General features: G+C 48.0%; 1 protein-coding gene across 1 annotated transcript in view; it reads left to right on the top strand.

Moving 5' to 3' along the window:
- slc25a26 (solute carrier family 25 member 26) overlaps positions 1 to 19,533 on the top strand; it is a 53,588-nt gene that overhangs the window by 27,133 nt on the left and 6,922 nt on the right. The window contains exons 6-8 of the mRNA XM_084173112.1: positions 12,100 to 12,144; positions 15,165 to 15,234; positions 17,648 to 17,712. Of these exons, the coding sequence (XP_084029238.1) occupies positions 12,100 to 12,144; positions 15,165 to 15,234; positions 17,648 to 17,712 (180 nt within the window). The remainder of the gene's footprint in view (positions 1 to 12,099; positions 12,145 to 15,164; positions 15,235 to 17,647; positions 17,713 to 19,533) is intronic.

Genomic DNA, 19,533 nt, shown 5'->3' with positions numbered 1-19,533 from the left:
AGAGAGGGAGGAGGGGGGGGGGGGGGGGGGAGGAGGATTCAGCAGGGAGGAGAAGGTGGCAAAAAGCTTCCTAGGGGTTAGAGGCAGATGCTTGGAATTTAGAGTGGTAGAAAGTGGCCTTAGCAGCAGAAACAGATGAAGAAAATGTAGAGAGGAGGGAGTGAAAAGATGCCAGGTCCGCAGGGAGTCTAGTTTTCCTCCATTTCCGCTCGGCTGCCCGGGCCCTGTTCTGTGAGCTCGCAATGAGTCATCAAGCCACGGAGCTGGAGGGGAGGACCGAGCCGGCCGGGAGGATAGGGGACATAGAGAGTCAAAGGATGCAGAAAGGGAGAAGAGGAGGGTTGAGGAGGCAGAATCAGGAGATTGGAGGGAGAAGGAATGAGCAGAGGGAAGAGATGATAGGACGGAAGAGGAGAGAGTAGCGGGAGAGAGAGAGCGAAGGTTGCGACGGCGCATTACCATCTGAGTAGGGGCAGAGTGAGTAGTGTTGGAGGAGAGCGAGAGAGAAAAGGATACAAAGTAGTGGTCGGAGACGTGGAGGGGAGTTGCAGTGAGATTAGTAGAAGAACAGCATCTAGTAAAGATGAGGTCAAGCGTATTGCCTGCCTTGTGAGTAGGGGGGGACGGTGAGAGGGTGAGGTCAAAAGAGGAGAGGAGTGGAAAGAAGGATGCAGAGAGAAATGAGTCAAAGTTAGACGTAGGGAGGTTGAAGTCTCCCAGAACTGTGAGGGGTGAGCCATCCTCAGGAAAGGAACTTATCAAGGCGTCAAGCTCATTGATGAACTCTCCAAGGGAACCTGGAGGGCGATAAATGACAAGGATATTAAGCTTAAATGGGCTAGTGACTGTGACAGCATGGAACTCCCCCAACCCTTCAGAGTCATCCCATGTCATTTCAGCAAGCCATGACACCCACAATCTCAGATTGTTCTGAAATAGTTTCTTTAGTTAGAAACAGATTAGATTAGCATTCCTGCAACGTTATTTTGTTGAAATTGAATTTGATCTCTTAGATATTAAGTTAATTAATTTATAGGATTCACATAATATTCAATAAAATATTAAATGATATCCGATTTGGACCAAAAAAGACGTGAAGAATCCAATAAAATGGTTAAAAACCGCCCACGGACCCACCACACCAATCCCACCCCAACAACCAATATACAGTACAGCATATGACAAGTAGTATGGAGCTGCAGCTTGGAGTATTGATTCTTCATCCTTTGTAACTACATAAATGATTTCAGCACAATCTGAGATGGATGGTGTCGAAATCCTCTTGTGCTTTTTGAGGTGGAACTACGCTTCACCTTTATAACCAACCACTCACTCACTTTGTAACCCCTGACCCTCAGATTCTCCCTCAGCCCTCTACCCTTCTACCTTCCCTGCTCTCCTTCTCTCCAGGCCTTCAATCCCTCCCTCCCTCCCTCCATCCTCTCATTCCCCCCCATGGCTCTCTCTTCCTCCAACCTCTCACTCTCTCCAGGTCACTCTACCTTAGTGCCTAAACCCCTTTCCCTACTTACTTCCATGCACCCCCAGCCCTCTATCCTCACCTCCATGCACCCCCAGCCCTCTATCCTCACCTCCATGCACCCCCAGCCCTCTGTCTTCACCTCCATGCACCCCCAGCCCTCTGTCCTCACCTCCATGCACCCCCAGCCCTCTATCCTCACCTCCATGCACCTCCAGCCCTCTATCCTCACCTCCATGCACCCCCAGCCCTCTATCCTCACCTCCATGCACCCCCAGCCCTCTGTCTTCACCTCCATGCACCCCCAGCCCTCTGTCCTCACCTCCATGCACCCCCAGCCCTCTATCCTCACCTCCATGCACCTCCAGCCCTCTATCCTCACCTCCATGCACCCCCAGCCCTGTAGCCCCATCCAGGCCTTCAGTCAGCCGTAGATCTCTTCCTAGCTGTCAGCACCTAATTGGTTGACCCAGAGGGCATTGTGTGTCATACCACAGGATAATTAATTGGCTACCTGATGATGTCAGACTCCCTCTGACATCATCAGCACTGGCAGTGAAAGACGCTTTGCACTGCTTTGTCTGCATGCATAGAAAACTCATCCATTTAGAGTGAGTGTGAGCTCTCTATTATTACTAGTGTTCTGGTGTTGTATCAAGCGTCCATTCTTAAAGCAACAACAGCACAATAGCTAAAGTACACCAACCAGGCAAAGAGCCACACAACATCAAAGGGAATCATGTCTCTCATGTGGATGGAATTGCTCTCTTGAAAATTTGCCAGCATGCTGATTCCAGCTCCGCTCCCTCTCTCTCCCCCTTAAGTCTTAATTTGTTGGAAATATTATTGCCCTCCAACTCCACCAACACTTGTTGTTCTGCTGGCTGATGGGAAGCCGGGCCAGCTGGCCTGTAATTGGCTGGTTTGAGCACGGTGTGCTGGAGCGCTAGACTTGTTTGGCTTGTTCGAACACACACACTCTGCGGCGTCGGGCCGTGGCATTCAACATCTGTCAGGTGGAATTCTACGGCAAGTGGATTAGCACTTGTGCTGGGCTGCGTCTGTACAGAACCAGAGGGGAAGAGAGGAGCTCCTTAGTTAACCCCCTATATAGAACACTCCTTAGTTAACCCCCTATATAGAGCACTCCTTAGTTAACCCCCTATATAGAGCACTCCTTAGTTAACCCCCTATATAGAGCACTCCTTAGTTAACCCCCTATATAGAGCACTCCTTAGTTAACCCCCTATATAGAGCACTCCTTAGTTAACCCCCTATATAGAGCACTCCTTAGTTAACCCCCTATATAGAGAACTCCTTAGTTAACCCCCTATATAGAGCACTCCTTAGTTAACCCCCTATATAGAGCACTCCTTAGTTAACCCTCTATATAGAGCACTCCTTAGTTAACCCCCTATATAGAGCACTCCTTAGTTAACCCCCTATATAGAGCACTCCTTAGTTAACCCCTTATATAGAGCACTCCTTAGTTAACCCCCTATACAGAGCACTCCTTAGTTAACCCCCTATATAGAGCACTCCTTAGTTAACCCCCTATATAGAGCACTCCTTAGTTAACCCTCTATATAGAGCACTCCTTAGTTAACCCCCTATATAGAGCACTCCTTAGTTAACCCCCTATATAGAGCACTCCTATATAGAGCACTCCTTAGTTAACCCCTATATAGAGCACTCCTTAGTTAACCCCCTATATAGAGCACTCCTTACTTAACCCTCTATATAGAGCACTCCTTAGTTAACCCCCTATATAGAGCACTCCTTAGTTAACCCTCTATATAGAGCACTCCTTAGTTAACCCTCTATATAGAGCACTCCTTAGGGAGAGGGAGCAGAGCAGGCCTGTCTTCCCAGCCACTGTCTTCTCCCTCTCTCCCCCGATCTCTCTCCCTCTCTCTTTCTCACTTCCAGTCCTGTCTTTTGTTAGGCCAGTCACAGACCCAGAGCTCTGGATCAGTCTCCCCCTATTGATTGGCTGTATTTATTTATGTGTTTGTTTATTTATTTATTTAGAGGCCCTGTCCCTGAGGGGTGCTTATACGGCCAGGTTCTAGCAAACTCTCCTGGTCCTGGTCCTAAATCGATGTGCTCATATGTTTGGGCAGCCTGGAGAACGCTTGGTGATTCAGCCCGGACCTGTTCCACTCATGGAGGTGTGACCATACAGCTACATCCACACAGGATGTTGTTAGATGTTTGGTGACGTAGAAGAGTTTATTTATTTATTTATTTATAGATGGAGTTGATGACAGGAAGATTATCAACAGCCCCTAGGCCTATATTGGTAGTGAATTGAAGTGGTTTGGACTGCATTTCTGTTTATATGCAATAGATTATTCTAGTACAACTTTTATGCACTACTTTGTAGCCATACCCTCATGTAGAACATTTTAATTTCCAATCAAGGTCATTCAAATTCAAGTGATGTAAACAGCGATGTAGAGCCACATTTGTAGGAAGAAAACAGAAACGGCCCTGTTTATTACAACCGCATCTAGAGGCTATGAACCAAGAGCAAATCAGAGAGAGAGAGAGAGAGAGAGAGAGAGAGAGAGAGAGAGAGAGAGAGAGAGAGAGAGAGAGAGAGAGAGAGAGAGAGAGAGAGAGAGAGAGAGAAGAGAGAGAGAGAGAGAGAGAGAGAGAGAGAGAGAGAGAGAGAGAGAGAGAGAGAGAGAGAGAGAGAGAGAGAGAGAGAGAGAGAGAGAGAGAGAGAGAGAGAGAGAGATACTGTGTCTGATAAAGAGCATAAATCAGTTGACTTGGTTCTCACTAGGTTTTATTGCAGTTGATCTGTTTGCACGATAAAAGAAAGATGTTTACCTGCTAGAGTGATTTATACCCTAACAAATTAAAAGTTGTTTATTGCAGGGTGATATAGCCAGTCTATCAGTCTTTATGACATGTGTGTATCCACAGTCGTGTATGCAATGCATAGCCTAGGCCTGTATGTTCTTTTATTTCATGCATGTGGCTTTGTGTGTGACACACTCCCACGTTTAACTATTCCTCCAGGCCAGGGTAAGGTGTGTGAGTGTGTTTTTATTGATTTATTTAGGCAGGGAGTCCCATTGAGACCAAGGTCTCTTTTTCAAGGGAGCTCTGCATGACAAGACCAACATAAACCTCAGGAAATATGACAACAGAGAGAGAGGGAGAGAGTGTGTGGTCTGTGTGGTGTGGCTGGTGGCCAGTGGATCCAGTGTGCAGTTTGGCTGCATTAGCAGGTAATAAATGTGGACTTACGCTCTGGGCTGCTCTCTCTCCCTCTATAGTCCCTACCTCATATGGGTCCTCACATGGCCCATGGTGCTCTGCTCTCTCTTCCTGCTCATTCAGACCATGCTGATGGCTAAACCATCTGAGTCCCATCTGCTTCATGCTGCGCCCCAAGGCCTCCCTCCCCAGCCCCACTCTATAACCCCACCAATATGTCTGCCGTCTATCTACCAGGCCTTCCCTCCCCAGCTCCAGCTCTGCTCTATAACCCCTCCGATATGGCCGCCGTCTGTCTACCAGGCCTTACCTCCCTAGCTCCAGCTCCGCTCTATAACCCCTTCAATATGGGCACCGTCTGTCTCCTCTCCTCTCTACTCTCTGGACAGCAGAAACACCTCTGTCTGCTACATAGGAAATGGCTCTCACTTCCAAGTACCTTTTGAAGTTCTGCCCTATACTCTTCCCAGGAAGTGAAGAACCTCACAGCCTTCTGTCCTGCAGACTATAGTCTGCCTTTGATTCCCTGTCTCTCCTCCTTGAAATTTCACAGATTTCCTTACTAGTCTACCAAGCCTTTCCCCATATATCCATCCTGAGGAGCACAGCTGCCACCATTCTGCCTGAGATTTGGCCTCTCTCTCTCTCTCTCTCTCTCTCTCTCTCTCTCTCTCTCTCTCTCTCTCTGTCTTGCTCTCCTAGAACTGGGGTTACTGACATCTCTTCTCCTTTCTTTCTGATTGTGAGAGCTCCTAAACCAGCCCATCAGACCCTTAGGCCTGCAGTGTAGTCCCTGCTACAGTGCTGCTCAGGACAGAGGGGGAGAGAGAAAGGGAGAGACGGAGATGGACAGAGAGGTAGACGACTAGACAGGCTTGGGGGTCTGAATGGTGCAGTAAAAGGCCCAGTGGTGCAGATGGGCGGCAGTTAAAACGTGTAAAAGAGAGAGTGCTCCAGCAGCACCACTCCAGCTGTGTCTGTCTCTGTCTGTCTGGATCTGATGGAGGGAATATAGGAAAAAGCTCACGCATAATCTAAAAAGTCTGATCAATGTCTGATCTAATAGACTGGAACCGCCGGAGTCCTTAAGAATGGAAAAGACGTTGAGTGAAGACAACAGAATCAAATAAAAATTGTTTTCCTACACATTTGTCTACTCTTAGCTACTGTAGTTAGTGCTGGCTGTTAGGGTCCAGTACAGTAGTAGACAGAGATATTTAAATTATCCCCCTTTTCTCTCTCTAACTATATGCATGCTTGTCATCAGTATGCAGGGATGAAGCCTGACCTATTAAAGTCATTTGTCAAATTGCAGCCAACTGCAGGCCCTGCAATCAGACTCATGTATTTTGACATGTTTTTCCTGCCGTCGAGTGAGTGGCTAAGGGCCTGTGACAGCCTGAAGCGTCTCTGAATAATAATACAGTTAGGAGTACACACACACACCCTCTAAATGACTATCGCCCCGTCGCACACACCCCTGTCATCATGAAGTGCTTCGAGAGGCTGGTCTTTGCCCACATCAAGGCCAGGCACACTGCACCCACTCCAATTTGCCTACCGCTCCAACAGATCCATGGAAGATGCCATTTCCATCACTATTCACACGGCCGTAACACATGATGAACACCTACACTGTATATACAAAAGTATGTGGACACTTGTTCAAATTAGTGGATTCGGCTATTTCAGCCACACCCATTACTGACAGGTGTATAAAATTTAACACACAGCCATGCAATCTCCATAGATGAACATTGGCAGTACAATGGCCTTACTGAAGAGCTCAGTGACTTTCAACCTGGCACCGTCATAGGATGCCACCTTTCCAACAAGTTAGTTCGTCAAATTTCTGCCCTGCTAGAGCTGCCCATGTCAACTGTAGGCCACACAAGCTCACAAAACTGGACCGCTGAAGCGCGTATCGCGTAAAAATCGTCTGTCCTCGGTTGCAACACTCACTACTGAGTTCCAAACTGCCTCTGGAAGCAACGTCAGCACAATAACTGTTCATCGGGAGCTTCATTAAATGGGTTTCAATGGCCGAGCAGCCGCACACAAGCCTAAGTTCACCATGCACAATGCCAAGCGTCGGCTGGAGTGTTGTAAAGCTCGCCACCATTGGACTCTGGACCAGTGGAAACGCGTTCTCTGGAGTGATGAATTACGCTTCACCATCTGGCAGTCCGACGGACAAATCTGGTTTTGGCGGATGCCAGGAGAACACTACCTGCCCCAATGCATAGTGCCAACTGTAAAGTTTGGTGGAGGAGGAATAATGGTCTGGGGCTGTATTTCATGGTTTGGGCTAGTTCCAGTGAAGGGAAATCTTAATACTACAGTATACAATGACATTCTAGATGATTCTGTGCTTCCAATTTTGTGGCAACAGTTTGGGGAAGGCCCTTTCCTGTTTCAGCATGACAATGCCCTTGTTCACAATGCGAGGTCCATACAGAAAATGTTTGTCGAGATCGGTGTGGAAGAACTTGACTGGCCTGTACAGAGCCCTGACCTCAACCCCAACGAACACCTTTGGGATGAATTCAAACGCAGACTGCGAGCCAGGTCTAATCGCTCAACATCAGTGCCCAACCTCACTAATGCTCTTGTGGCTGAATGGAAGCAATTCCCCGCAGCAATGTTCCAACGTTTAGTGGAAGCCTTCCCAGAAGAGTAGAGGCTGTTATAGCAGCAAAGGGGGGACCAACTCCATATTAATGGCCATGATTTTGGAATGAGATGTTCGGCGAGCAGGTGTCCACATACTTTTGGTCATGTAGTGTATGTGAGAATGCTATTCATTGACAGTTCAGCATTCAACACTATTGTTCCCTCCAAGCTAAGAGCCCTGGGTCTGGACACTACCCTGCAACTGGATCCTGGACTTCCTGACAGGCAGACCACAGGCTGTGAGGATTGGCAACAACTCCTCCTCTATACTGACTCTTAACACAGGGGCCCCCCAGGGGTGTGTCCTCAGCCCTCTGCTGGACTCCCTGTTTACCCATGACTGCAAGGCTTTGCATGACACCAACTCCATCATCAAGTTTGCTGACGACACCACGGTTGTAGGCCTGATAACCAACAACGACAAGTAAGCCTCTAGGGAGGAGTTAAGTGAACTGACATTGTGTTGCCAGGACAACAACCTCTCCCTCAACGTCAGCAAACAAAGGAGTTGATTGTTGACTTCAGGAAGCAGAGGAGGGAACACACCACGATCTGTATCAACGGGACTTCTTTAAGTTCCTCGGTGTCCACATCACAGATGACTTGACATGGACCAACAACACCACCACTCTTGTCAAGAGGTCGCACAGCACCTCTACTTCCTAAGACGGCTGAAGAAATTTGGCATGCCACCCCGGGTCCTCTCCAAATACTACCACTGCACCATCGAGAGCATCCTGACCAGTTGCATCACGGCCTTGTATGGGAATTTCTCCATCCACGACCGCAAGGCCCTCCAGCGGGTGGTGAAGACAGCCCAGTACATCACTGGGGCCGTGCTCCCACCCATCCAGGACATCTACTCGAAACGGTGCCTGAGGAAGTCCCACAGCATTATCAAGGACCTTACACACCCCAGCCACGAGCTGTTCACTCGCTTACCGTCAGGCAGACTGATAGCAACAGGCTCAGAGACAGTTTCTATCTACAACCCATGAGACTACTGAACACTTGAACTGGACTGACCACCTGCACTGACTCTCCGCACCTTAGCACACATGCACACACACACACACACAGACATACAAACACACACACACACACACATTCATGCTACACACACACACACACATATTCATGCTACACACACATCACAACTGCTGCTACCAGACTCTTATTTACTAATGCTAATACTGCTCAATTCAAACACTTGCCCCCCAGTCCCCCCTTCCCCCAAAACACATGTAAATATTGGAATATAAATGGTGCCTTCCTGTATTATACTTATGCTAACATGTATTATTCTATTCTACTACCATTTACTTTATGTTTGTATTCTTATCTTTTATTATTTATTAATGTTGTTGCATTGTTGAGAAGGAACCTGCAAGTTAGCATTTCATTGGACAGTGAATACCATGTGTATCCTATACATACTGTACGACTAATAAGACTTGAAAACACACACCAGCAGGGCCATGTGACTCACTGTCATGTGTTTCGTAACACCCCATCCCTCCACTCCCCACCCAGTGGAATCCTGTCCTCAGAGGCTGAAGGACACAGGTGTTTGTGGGGCCTGGGAGCAGAGGTTGACTCTGAGCTGTCATGCAATGGAATGGTGGTGTGGTTGAGAAATATCACCCGCTCTGGTGTCACTCGCGTTAAGGGAATGGAGATGTGCTACACTTTCTAAAAACTTGTTTGCAATGCAAACCATGTAAAAGAGGCAACATGAATAAGGCTGATCTCTCTCCTTTTCTCTCGTTCTATCGTTCTGGTCATTAGACTGTGTCCTCCAAGAGCAGACCACAAACCACAATAATGTGTTAATGTTTTTTGTTTTACTGTGACTCAGTGGCTTCGTTCTCCAATGGCTCTTGTTGCATGTCATTATGACACCTGTGTACTTAACCAAACAAACTCTGTCAGGCAGAGGAAGAAAACCTTCAATCTGTTTCACTAGGTCCAACAGAGGCCTGCCTGCCCTGCAGCCTCTCTGCTCTCTGTTCCACCAACACGGCATCTTTTTAAATCTACGATGCGTTCGGTTCGCCACACTGTCTGCTGTCGATACTCCCATCCGTCTTCTGCCCGTTTCCCTATTTTACGTGCTGGGTAGCCTATTTGTTTAAATGCTTGTTTTATGTGTTGGTGAGGGCAGCGGGGTGTGCCAGGCCTACTCAATGCTGCCCTTTTCTCCAGTCTGTTCCTCAGTGGTTTTATTGGGCATGGCCGTGTGGTGTTGTGTTGTCATGCAGAGCCAGAGTAGTGACACGCGCTGGAGCCTTCTGACCCAGCCTGGTCCCTCTCTGGTCCCCCCCGGCCCGATCTGGCCCGACCCAGCCTACTGGCCTCAAAGGTAGGCAGGCTTTACAGAGCTGAACACCCTGCTCTCTCTCTGCTGGTCCGTTATATGAGACGGGGGCCGGAGCTGGGGGCCGAGGGGCAGAGTAAGCAATGGAGTTATGTGCTTTTTATACGTGCTGGCGCGCCTCTCCCTGCATGTGCCGGGCAGATTTGTGGCTAGGCCTTCTGAACTCTGGGAATATTAATATGGCTGTGCTGCCTGGAGGGGACAGGGCTCATTGCAACAGTCTGAGAGGGAGGAAAATAACTACTTGTTCTTTCTCAATCTCTCTCTTTCTCTCTCATTCTCACTTTCTTGGGTTAAAGGACTCACCTACACACCTGTTCAATGCAGTACGATGGCATCACGAGTTATGACTGTGTTATGAGCTATCTCTGTTGAGTCAGTCACCTACTCTGCCACCCACATCAGTTAAAGGGATACTTGGGGATTTTGGCATTCCCCAGAGTCAGATGAACTTGTGGATACTATTTTTATGTCTCTGTGTCTAGTTTGAAGGAAGTTGCTAACTAGCGCTAGCACAATTGCTAACTAGCGTTACCCATAGACTTCCAGTCATTGCGCTATCTGCTCATTACGTTAATGCTGGGTAGCATTGGCTTGCTAACCTACCTCTAACTTCCTTCAAACTGGACACAGAGACATAAAAATGGTATCCACGAGTTCATCTTACTCTGGGGAAGTAGATAAGTATCCCTTTAACTTCACCCCCTCTCAATCATTGGATTTACCTTATCATCCCACGTCTGCCCCTTTATCAGTGTTAGTTGGATACGCACGCACACACACTCCCTCCCTCCCTCCCTCCCTTCCAGGAGTATGTCAGGAGTGTGTGAAAACTCCTATCATAAATGGCTTATCAATATAAATCTGACCATATGCGGCTTTCAGGCACTCCATCTCTGCCAGATGGACTGACACACACATACAAACACACATGCGCACACACACACACACACACACACACACACACACTGCCAGAGGTGTAAAATCTGTGCATAAATCAGTGGTGGATCAGGGGCTTCTCAGAAGCCATCTCTCTAGCAGAAGTCTGGAAAGGTTGAATTAATCTCAACCGTAATAAAAGACAGGTGTCTGTTATAGTGATCCTCTCCACTGTTGGAAACCAACGCTCTCTGCTTACCATGAAGCTCACAGCACAGCTTGGGTAAGTACAGTATGTTCCTCATAACAAATATGTCTGCCAAGCTGAGAGAGAAACAAAGATGGAGAGAGATGTCTAAGGGAGATATCTGAGTGAGAGAACCTATCACACGGTTTAGCTGTTTTCTATCCAGAAGTAGCCTATAAAGAGCTCTCAGTTAGAGCTAAGGGAGCATGTCATCCAGAGAAGCAGCAGCAGTGTGAGGACCAGAGGAGGGTTAGGCTGGTGTATGTCTGTCCAGACCCAGACTGAGACACTATTAAATTAGGCTGAGTTTGTCTTGGTAATACTGTCCAATTTGAGCTTCAGAGACATGAATAAATGCTGCTGTTGTTGGTAGGATCAACGGGGGTGACATTTTGTGTGTGTGTGTGTGCGTGCGTGTGTCTGCTCCCCGTCCAGCAAACAATGACATTGATTTCCTCTCCCTGTAACTTCCTGTGTGAGCTGATAGATAGTTTCCAGTGGCAGCCCTCCGTCTCGCTGCCAGACTATTTAGATCCCCATGCCTCCTCCATTCATCCCTCCATCCCTGAGCTCCAGACCACAGCCCCCTCATTTATTAATCATCACCACTGATCTCAGAGGGAGAGGAGAGAGAGTGTGTGTCTGTGTGTGAGAAAGAGGAGGGTAAGAAGAAGAGAGAATTAGAGAGGGAGATAAATGGAAGGAGAGGGAGGGAGTGGCTTCTCAGGACCAGGGCCTGGCTTTAAATATACACTTTCTCTACATCCATCTCTCTAGCTTCATATCTGCATCGCTTCACCTCTCCACGGTCCAGATACAGGAGATCCTGTCCTGTCCGTGTGGATGACATGATGTCATACAGCTGAGCTCAGGAGAGAGAGAGCACTAGCATGGCTCTGCTGTGAAATAAGGATACTCATGACATCATTCAATTTTCCAACGTCTTATGTTGTGGATTGCGAAATGAGAATCGTTGTGACCTTTGACCATGTAAAGCCATGGTGAAGTCACAACTCCAAAGGGAAATACTAATTCGGTCGTGTACCAAGTAGATTCATATCGTCCTTATCAAGGTGTTTGATAGAGGCTTTTGGTTTGACATTCTTTTCTTTGAGATGATTATATGGAATCCTTGTTATAAATATGATATATTGATTGATGATGACATATGCTTTATATATTCATCACATTTCTGGTTTTCTCTATTTTCAGATCCCATTCTCTCTGGTCCAGTTTCCACTTTGGGAGTATTTAAAGGTATGTATCCTCCCCTCTGTCTCTCTGTGCTGTAATTTGTCCCTGTAATGATGGTGCAGTAAAGTCATAATAGGATGCTTATGTTCTGACACATTTACAGCGGAGTCGGCCCTACTTGGCCATATCTCCTCAGCAGTAGAATGGGAAATTACGCCCTCGTTTAATGGGTCACCACGGCTACCATCAAATGGAGCTGCAATTAGTCATCATCTCCTAGCATGGTCAACAGTCTCTCGCTCTCTCTCTCTCTCTCTCTGTTCCTCTATCTCTCTCTCTCTCTCTCTCTCTCTCTCTCTCTCTCTCTCTGTTCCTCGCTCTCACTCGCTTTCTCTCTCTCTCTCTTTCTCTCTCTCTCTTTCTCTTTCGCTCCTTCTCTCCATTGTCTGGCCTTGGACACATAAAAGCTGTTTCTCTTTGAAAGCGTTTGTGAGGGTGACATCATGTCTCCGGGGCGCGGGCAGCAGAACATTCCATTAACGTTAGGCCCAAACGGGCAGTGCAGTGTTGACCGACCAGGAGGGGAGGGACAGGGGACAATGGACCACACAGCTGTGCGGGAGTGGGGGACAGAACTGCACCCCTCTCTCCCCCTGCTGCATAGTAAGACATGTCATTCACAAGCCCCTCTTTGTCACCCTCTCAAAGGCCTTCACTCCAGGCCATATGCACAGAACCATTAGGGAAGAGTTTAACTGGACAGGCCAGCTCTGGAATCTGGCCCCTCTCCCCTCTCTCCCCTCCTCTCTCTTGTCCCCTCTGCCCATCTACCCTTCTATCCTTTCTCCTCTCTCTCCTCTCTCCTAATGGCTTGGATGAATTGTAGTCTCTCCTGGAGATCCCTGGCCTGAAAACCACAAAAGCGTAGAGGGGACTCAAGCTTCACTAAGAAAAGTAAAACTAATAGCTAGCTAACGGTTATAGGTCTTCTTTGGCTGTTTGGAGAGCCAGGAGACTGGTTAATGTGTGTTCATGTGCATGTCTGTGTGTGCGTCTGCCGTCTGTGTGTGGCATTCTCACCCTGAGCTCCACATCTGCTCCAGGGGTAGGAATGTGCTGCGTTATGGCTTTTTATTTCTGTTTCATATGGAGCCAGCAGCACAGCCAACAGCTGTCAGCAGACACCCAGATCTCCTCACACGTCACCCAACCAGTACAGACCAGCAGAGACCTTACTCGTCCCATTTACACACTATGGGATCAATATATACTAAGAAATGTAGCTACACGCAACTCAAACTTTCATGCTAATATCTCACTGACATACTTGCACACACATTTCACAAGTTAGGATTTAGCCCCCTATGTCAATCGAATTCACTCAACAAATGAGCCAGAGCAATCACCAAATCCACACTACGTACCCTTTAACCACCAGATCCACTAAAACATCACCAACACACACATGTAGTGGCCATACTGTCTTCCTTCCATAGCCCACCAAACCAACACAGCTTATTACAAACATGTCCATCATCACATCACATGTCTACACACACACACACACACACACACACACACACACACACACACACACACACACACACACACACACACACACACACACACACACACACACACACACACAGTAGAAGGAGGATGAGGTAGGTCTATTTTGACCAGGCAGATTTACTTCTTATTAGTCATTCAGGAGGGAGAAGTGGAGAAGCTTCCCACCATGCAGGCCTTTGATGTGGAAAACAAAGTCTCCCTTTCAATCTGCAACCTAATGGAATAAATATGCCACATCTTCATCCTGCACTGTACCAGAGACAGCTCTCCCTGCTCTCCCCAATGTACATGTGTGTGTTTACGTTTGAAGCTGTGTGTGTGTGTATACGTGCATGTGTGTGTGTGCTTTAGAAAGAGAGCATGTATGCTAGAGATTAAGTTTGCAGGAGGGTTAATATTTGTAATTATTCCATGCTGTTCCTCAATTGCCTGCCCCTTAAAGCAATCATCCCTGCTACATCTATTCTATGACAACCAAACTATTGCAATGTGTTTTCAAGAAGGACCAGCAATTATCTGTAGGCCTCGGGCCGAACCTGCACCCCAACTACATCCAGAACTCTACACCAGAATCCAACACAACCAAACAGCATTCAGACCTGTCATGCCCACCAACGATGAGGAGAGAGAGAGAGGATGGCATGATTGTTGTTTTATAGCAGCAGCTAGGAAACCACAAACAAGACAAGTATAGGTTGCGTAATTAGCTAGCGGTGAGGTATTGTGTAATTAGTTGGGGTTCCAGTCCAACCTGTTTTATATAACGTTAGCCCAGTTAGCACCTCCTGTCACACTATTTGAACATCAACACAGAAATATGGAACACAGAGGCCTGAGCTGATCCAACGCCATAAGCTCCATGGGGAATATAACTCCATAAGCTCCATGGTGAATATTGAACAAATGTTGTTTCTTCCCCATTTGGCAAGATAGCATAGACTGCAGACAGTTCTCTTCAGCTGTCTCCATTCTGTTCCCTCTTCACTTGGATGAGACCTAACTACCCCCATGACCATGATCAAATAACAGAGCTTAGCTTCTCTTCTCTACTGACAGAGTGAGTCAATAATGTTCACATATGAGTACAGTATAACTTTATCAGCCAGGGCTCTTCTGCTGAGCTGAGGAGTTTTGAGGACCTTTACTGCACTCCTCGTCTCGGGGACTTTTTTCATGTCTTTCTCTTTCCCCTTCCCCCTCTCTTTCTTGTCCCGTAATGTGCTTGGGAAAAGAGCGAATGACATCATTCTGGAGACGGAGAGGGGAACACAGAAATAGCCGTGCAGTTTGGTTCCCAGACCCGGGCCGATTCCGATGAGGTTTGGGATGTGTTTTTAATGCGTCAGATAACTTGAATAACCACCCCTTTTTCTCTCTCTTTCTCGCTCTCGCTATCTCTCTTCCTCTCTTTCTCTCTCTCTCCTTTCTCTCTCTCTCTCTCCTTCCTCTCTTTCTCTCTCTCTCTGTCTCGCTCTCTCTCTGTCTCGCTCTCTCTCTCTCTCCTCTCTCAGACTCAGTGGTCACGGAGGCAAGGTCACACCCTCTACTCTTGGCAGGCTGCAGTGTGCGGAGCTTTTGCAGGTGCAGAGGATTATATGCTGCTTTGGGAAAGGCAGAGAGGGAGGGATGGAGGGGAGGATATGCTGCTTTGGGAAAGGCAGAGAGGGAGGGATGGAGGGGAAGATATGCTGCTTTGGGAAAGGCAGAGAGGGAGGGATGGAGGGGAGGATATGCTGCTTTGGGAAAGGCAGAGAGGGAGGGATGGAGGGGAGGATATGCTGCTTTGGGAAAGGCAGAGAGGGAGGGATGGAGAGGATGATATGCTGCTTTGGGAAAGGCAGAGAGGGAGGGATGGAGAGGAGGATATGCTGCTTTGGGAAAGGCAGAGAGGGAGGGATGGAGAGGAGGTTGGATGGTAGAGGGCCAGGAATATAGGAAGTTTAACCAAGCCACATTCCTGAAGAATTCCACACAGGTTGCCTCAGTTGGCACAGTGTCTTTTACCTGCGTCACAGGCCTGAAAAGACAGGAGACAGTAGAAGAAAGAGAAAGCATGGATTGATGGCTTGTTTTTGCTGTAGATCGAGGTAGAGTTATTGGTCGATTGACTCAGTCTGTCAGTAAGTGCTCCACACATAGAGGGCCAGGTTTCAGTGTTGTGCCTCAGCACAGATGAGCATCAGGGGACCAGAAGAAAGGAGGAGGAGAGGAGGAGAGACCAGGAGGGGGGAGAAGGGCCTGCCCTCGGCACTGGGGCCCATGCAGCTGTCTGACTCCCTGAGCAGTGAGGCCTGAAGCGGTCTCAGGCAGAGAGAGAGAAACAGAGAGAGGGAGGGGGAACAAAATAGTGAGGAAGAGAGCGGTGGAGAGTGTGAGAGAGTACATGAGTAACAGAGAGGGACACGGATACAGAGACAAAGAAAGAGATGGACACAGAGAGTATGAGAGAAAGAAAGACAGTTGGGCCATAACTCTTTAGTATGTGTGACAGGCCAGACAGAAAGCAGATTTGTGGGAGCTGAGGGCTGGGGCTGATGACAATGCACCCTGAGGACCAGAGACATGGCCAGAAGCCACCCCACCTGGAGCAAACACGCACAGGGGGGGGTTAGTAGAGGGAGAGAAATTGAGAGTTGAGGAGCAGGCCAGGAGTAGAGATGGAATAAGAGAGAAGAACATAGAAGAGATGAGGGGAGGAGAGAACAAGCCAGGATGACTGAGGGGGAGACAGTGCAAGCTCTGAGTCTGAGTTGAGTTGATTTCCCCACACAACAGACAGAGGACCAAGAGGGATGCTCAGGTTTCACTCCACTTCCCCATATCATGCCTTATAAAGTATGTGTGATCCAGTCAGCATAGGAAATACTCACACTTCATATATTCCACTACTTGTGTCAAAGGCTAAGAGACACATAATGGCACTGTCTCGTATCTTATATGAACCGCCTGTTGAATCGACAGTTTGATTACCAGACCACTAAGCTGGGTTGATCTAAAATTACTTCATTGACTGATTTGTATTTAACCTTGCTTGTAATGTCGATCACATCATATGATTTTATGCCAGTTCTAGAACCCAAACCCAAAGGGACCCGGTTTATTGCATGGATAACGTATGCTTTGAGGGATATCCAAGTATTGTAGAATTCAGTATGTTTTATCAACACTGAGTCTACAGTATCCTTGGTGAGGGTTGGGAAAGTAGAGCTTCCTCACACTGGGGGAAAATGAAGTCAAAGAAGTCGGCGACAAACTCCCAGCTAGTAAAATCTATACTCATTCTCAGAACAGTGCTTACAACAATGGTAAAAGTCCCAAAGCATACAGAGATGGTTATTGGAAACCTCTTATGACATTTACATGGCTAAGCGTCAGCTCCTCTCCCTCACTGCTCTTCAGTAGCCCATATGTCCCTGTTTACTGACACCAGTTGCTATGTAGCGTAGACTGGAGGACAGTCAGTCAGACAGACACACACTGAGAGGGTGCGGGGGTTTTGGCACTCTCCTCCCCTTCCTCTCCTCTCAATGGGGACACCCCTGGAACCTTCAGAGTGTGGGCCTCCAAACTTGGCCTGGGTTTAGATAGAGGGGAGATGAGTGGGGTAACAGCTCCTTTAGCTGTGCATAAAGAAAAGCTGCAAGGGGTGGGAGGAGAGGGGTGAGACTGACAGACAGAGACAGACAGACAGTGTGTAGGGATAGTCCCTGTGTGTGTGGTGTTTAGTGAGGCATGGGCCTGACTGTGACAGTGGAGTGGGAGGAATAGTGGGTCTGGTCCAGGAATTGGGATGGAGCTGGATTGGGGAAACATCTTTGAGAGTCTCAATGTATACTGTTGAATCATGAAATGTAGCTAACTATTATGTTGATGTCAATTCCGATACTATTGCATAGAGAGGCCATAAGAGTGTATTTGTCATTACAGAACAGAAATGTTTGCAGTGCACTCATTTTGTGTGTGTGTGTGTGTGTGTTATCCGCTGTATTTCCAGGTGGAATAGCAGCGTTCGTCACCACTCCCCTGGACGTAGCTAAGACCAGGATCATGTTGGCCAAGGTAAGGCCCACTCAGCCTAACCCAGGCCGGGCCAGCTACAGGACTGTTCAACACTGTCTGCATGCTGAGTGATGCCTCACAGACGGAAAGCCCCACAGTGAACTGCAGTTCTCTAATATAGACAAAGCTCAGCAGAGACACACTGCCATGGAGAACAGAACAGAACAGAGTAGGGACAGTGGTGACACACACATTCTCCACAGCCCAGCGTTGAATGGACAGTGTTCTGTGGACATGTTTGTGTTCATGTTTAATGTTAGCTGTAGTACATCTGGACAAGCCAGAGTAGTTTCCAATGGAACGGACAGGACAGACAGGCCTCTCATCTCTCTCAGAGAGAGCAGGAACAGAAGGCTTGTGTCATTGTGTTAGCCTAGCTCTGGGCTCTGCTCTGCCTGTCCTGGGTTTATCAAGCGTTTACTCTGCTAGCTCCTGTGTTTGTCTGACTGCCCTGACTGGTTAGTGTCTCTCTGTGTTATGTTAGTGGGGGTGTTGTGAGTTCAGTTCAACCCAGTCCCCCCCCCCCTTGTGTCCTTGGATAAGACAAAGTGTTCTGTGCTTTTTTGTTCTCCGCGATGACAAATGAGATACTACTTTGTACTCTGTAACACTTCAGTTGGTTGACGTGGCTCTTGTGTGAAGATGGTGAAAACAATTTTGTATGATGTGTCAAAACATTTGCCATAAACATGTTTTAGCAGGGGTTATAGAGTTAGGGGTGAGGTTGCTTGGGATTTTATTGATGTAATATTAGCTGGTTGTTAGACTAATTCATGTTTTTAGTGCTAAAACACACAATGGAGCATTTTCTGAGACTCTATAAAACCCTTCTCTCCCTCACGGGGCCATGCACGCCTGTTGCACAAGCCCAGACAGGACTGAGGCGTGGGGTGAAGAGAAGTGGGGGTGGAGGGGAGGAGGGGTGTTGATGGGATATGGCGGTGTTGGAGCTTGTCACATTAGTTTCCTCCTGTTCCAGAAGAAAAGTCAGAGCCAGTGGCGATGCTGGCTGGGACAGGGGTAGGTCTGCTGGCTGGGACAGGGGCGATGCTGGCTGGGACGGGTGGGTCTGCTGGCTGGGACAGGGGTGGGTCTGCTGGCTGCTGGCTCAGAGAGACTGCTCGGACTGTTCCTCCGTGGCCAGCAGGTTTACCATGCTGCACTGCCCACAGCCTGGCACACACAGCACTGTGCCCTCTGAAACCTGCACCCACCGCTACTGTGTACAACATGTCCCCAGACTGAGCCTGGCACATACCTGCCTTTGCTACTGCTATAACAGGACCCACCTTCACCCAGACTAACTTACTGAATGAACTGCCTACGTCTACTACAGGGTTTAGGGAAATGGAGGAGGGGAGAGAGGGAACAACAGAAGAGAGAGAAAGACGTTACATACTCACCAGTGAATCCCACTGCTACAGTACAACAGGTGCCCAGATACACCAAGTGACAGATATAATGAGGGGATGTATGTTTAGAAAAATGGAGAGAGGGAGTAAGAGCTAAATAGAGAGAGAGAGAATGTGCATGTCAGCGTAGGCCTGTTCTGAGTTGCATGTGGGCTGTGTGTATTTTGGACAGAGAGATTCTCCGTTCCCCCTCTCCTCTCTGTGGCTGAGGAAAAATACAACTTGTGGGACGAGTGAAGGAGAAAGAGGTTTCTCAGCCCCAGGGGAGAATTCAGATGTAGGAATCAACAGGATTCCCCTGTGATTTCACCAATGATAAGGGTCAAAAGTAGTACTGCTGGGCACACACACACACACACACACAGGGTGATTTACGATCCAGGTCACTGTTATGCTAATCCCGCACCCC

The sequence above is a fragment of the Coregonus lavaretus genome (genome assembly GCF_964263955.1).
Source record: "Coregonus lavaretus genome assembly, chromosome: 12".
In the NCBI taxonomy this organism is placed as follows: Eukaryota; Metazoa; Chordata; class Actinopteri; order Salmoniformes; family Salmonidae; genus Coregonus; species Coregonus lavaretus.
Note: the sequence above shows the minus strand (reverse complement) of the source record. Positions and strands in the feature narration are given on the sequence as shown.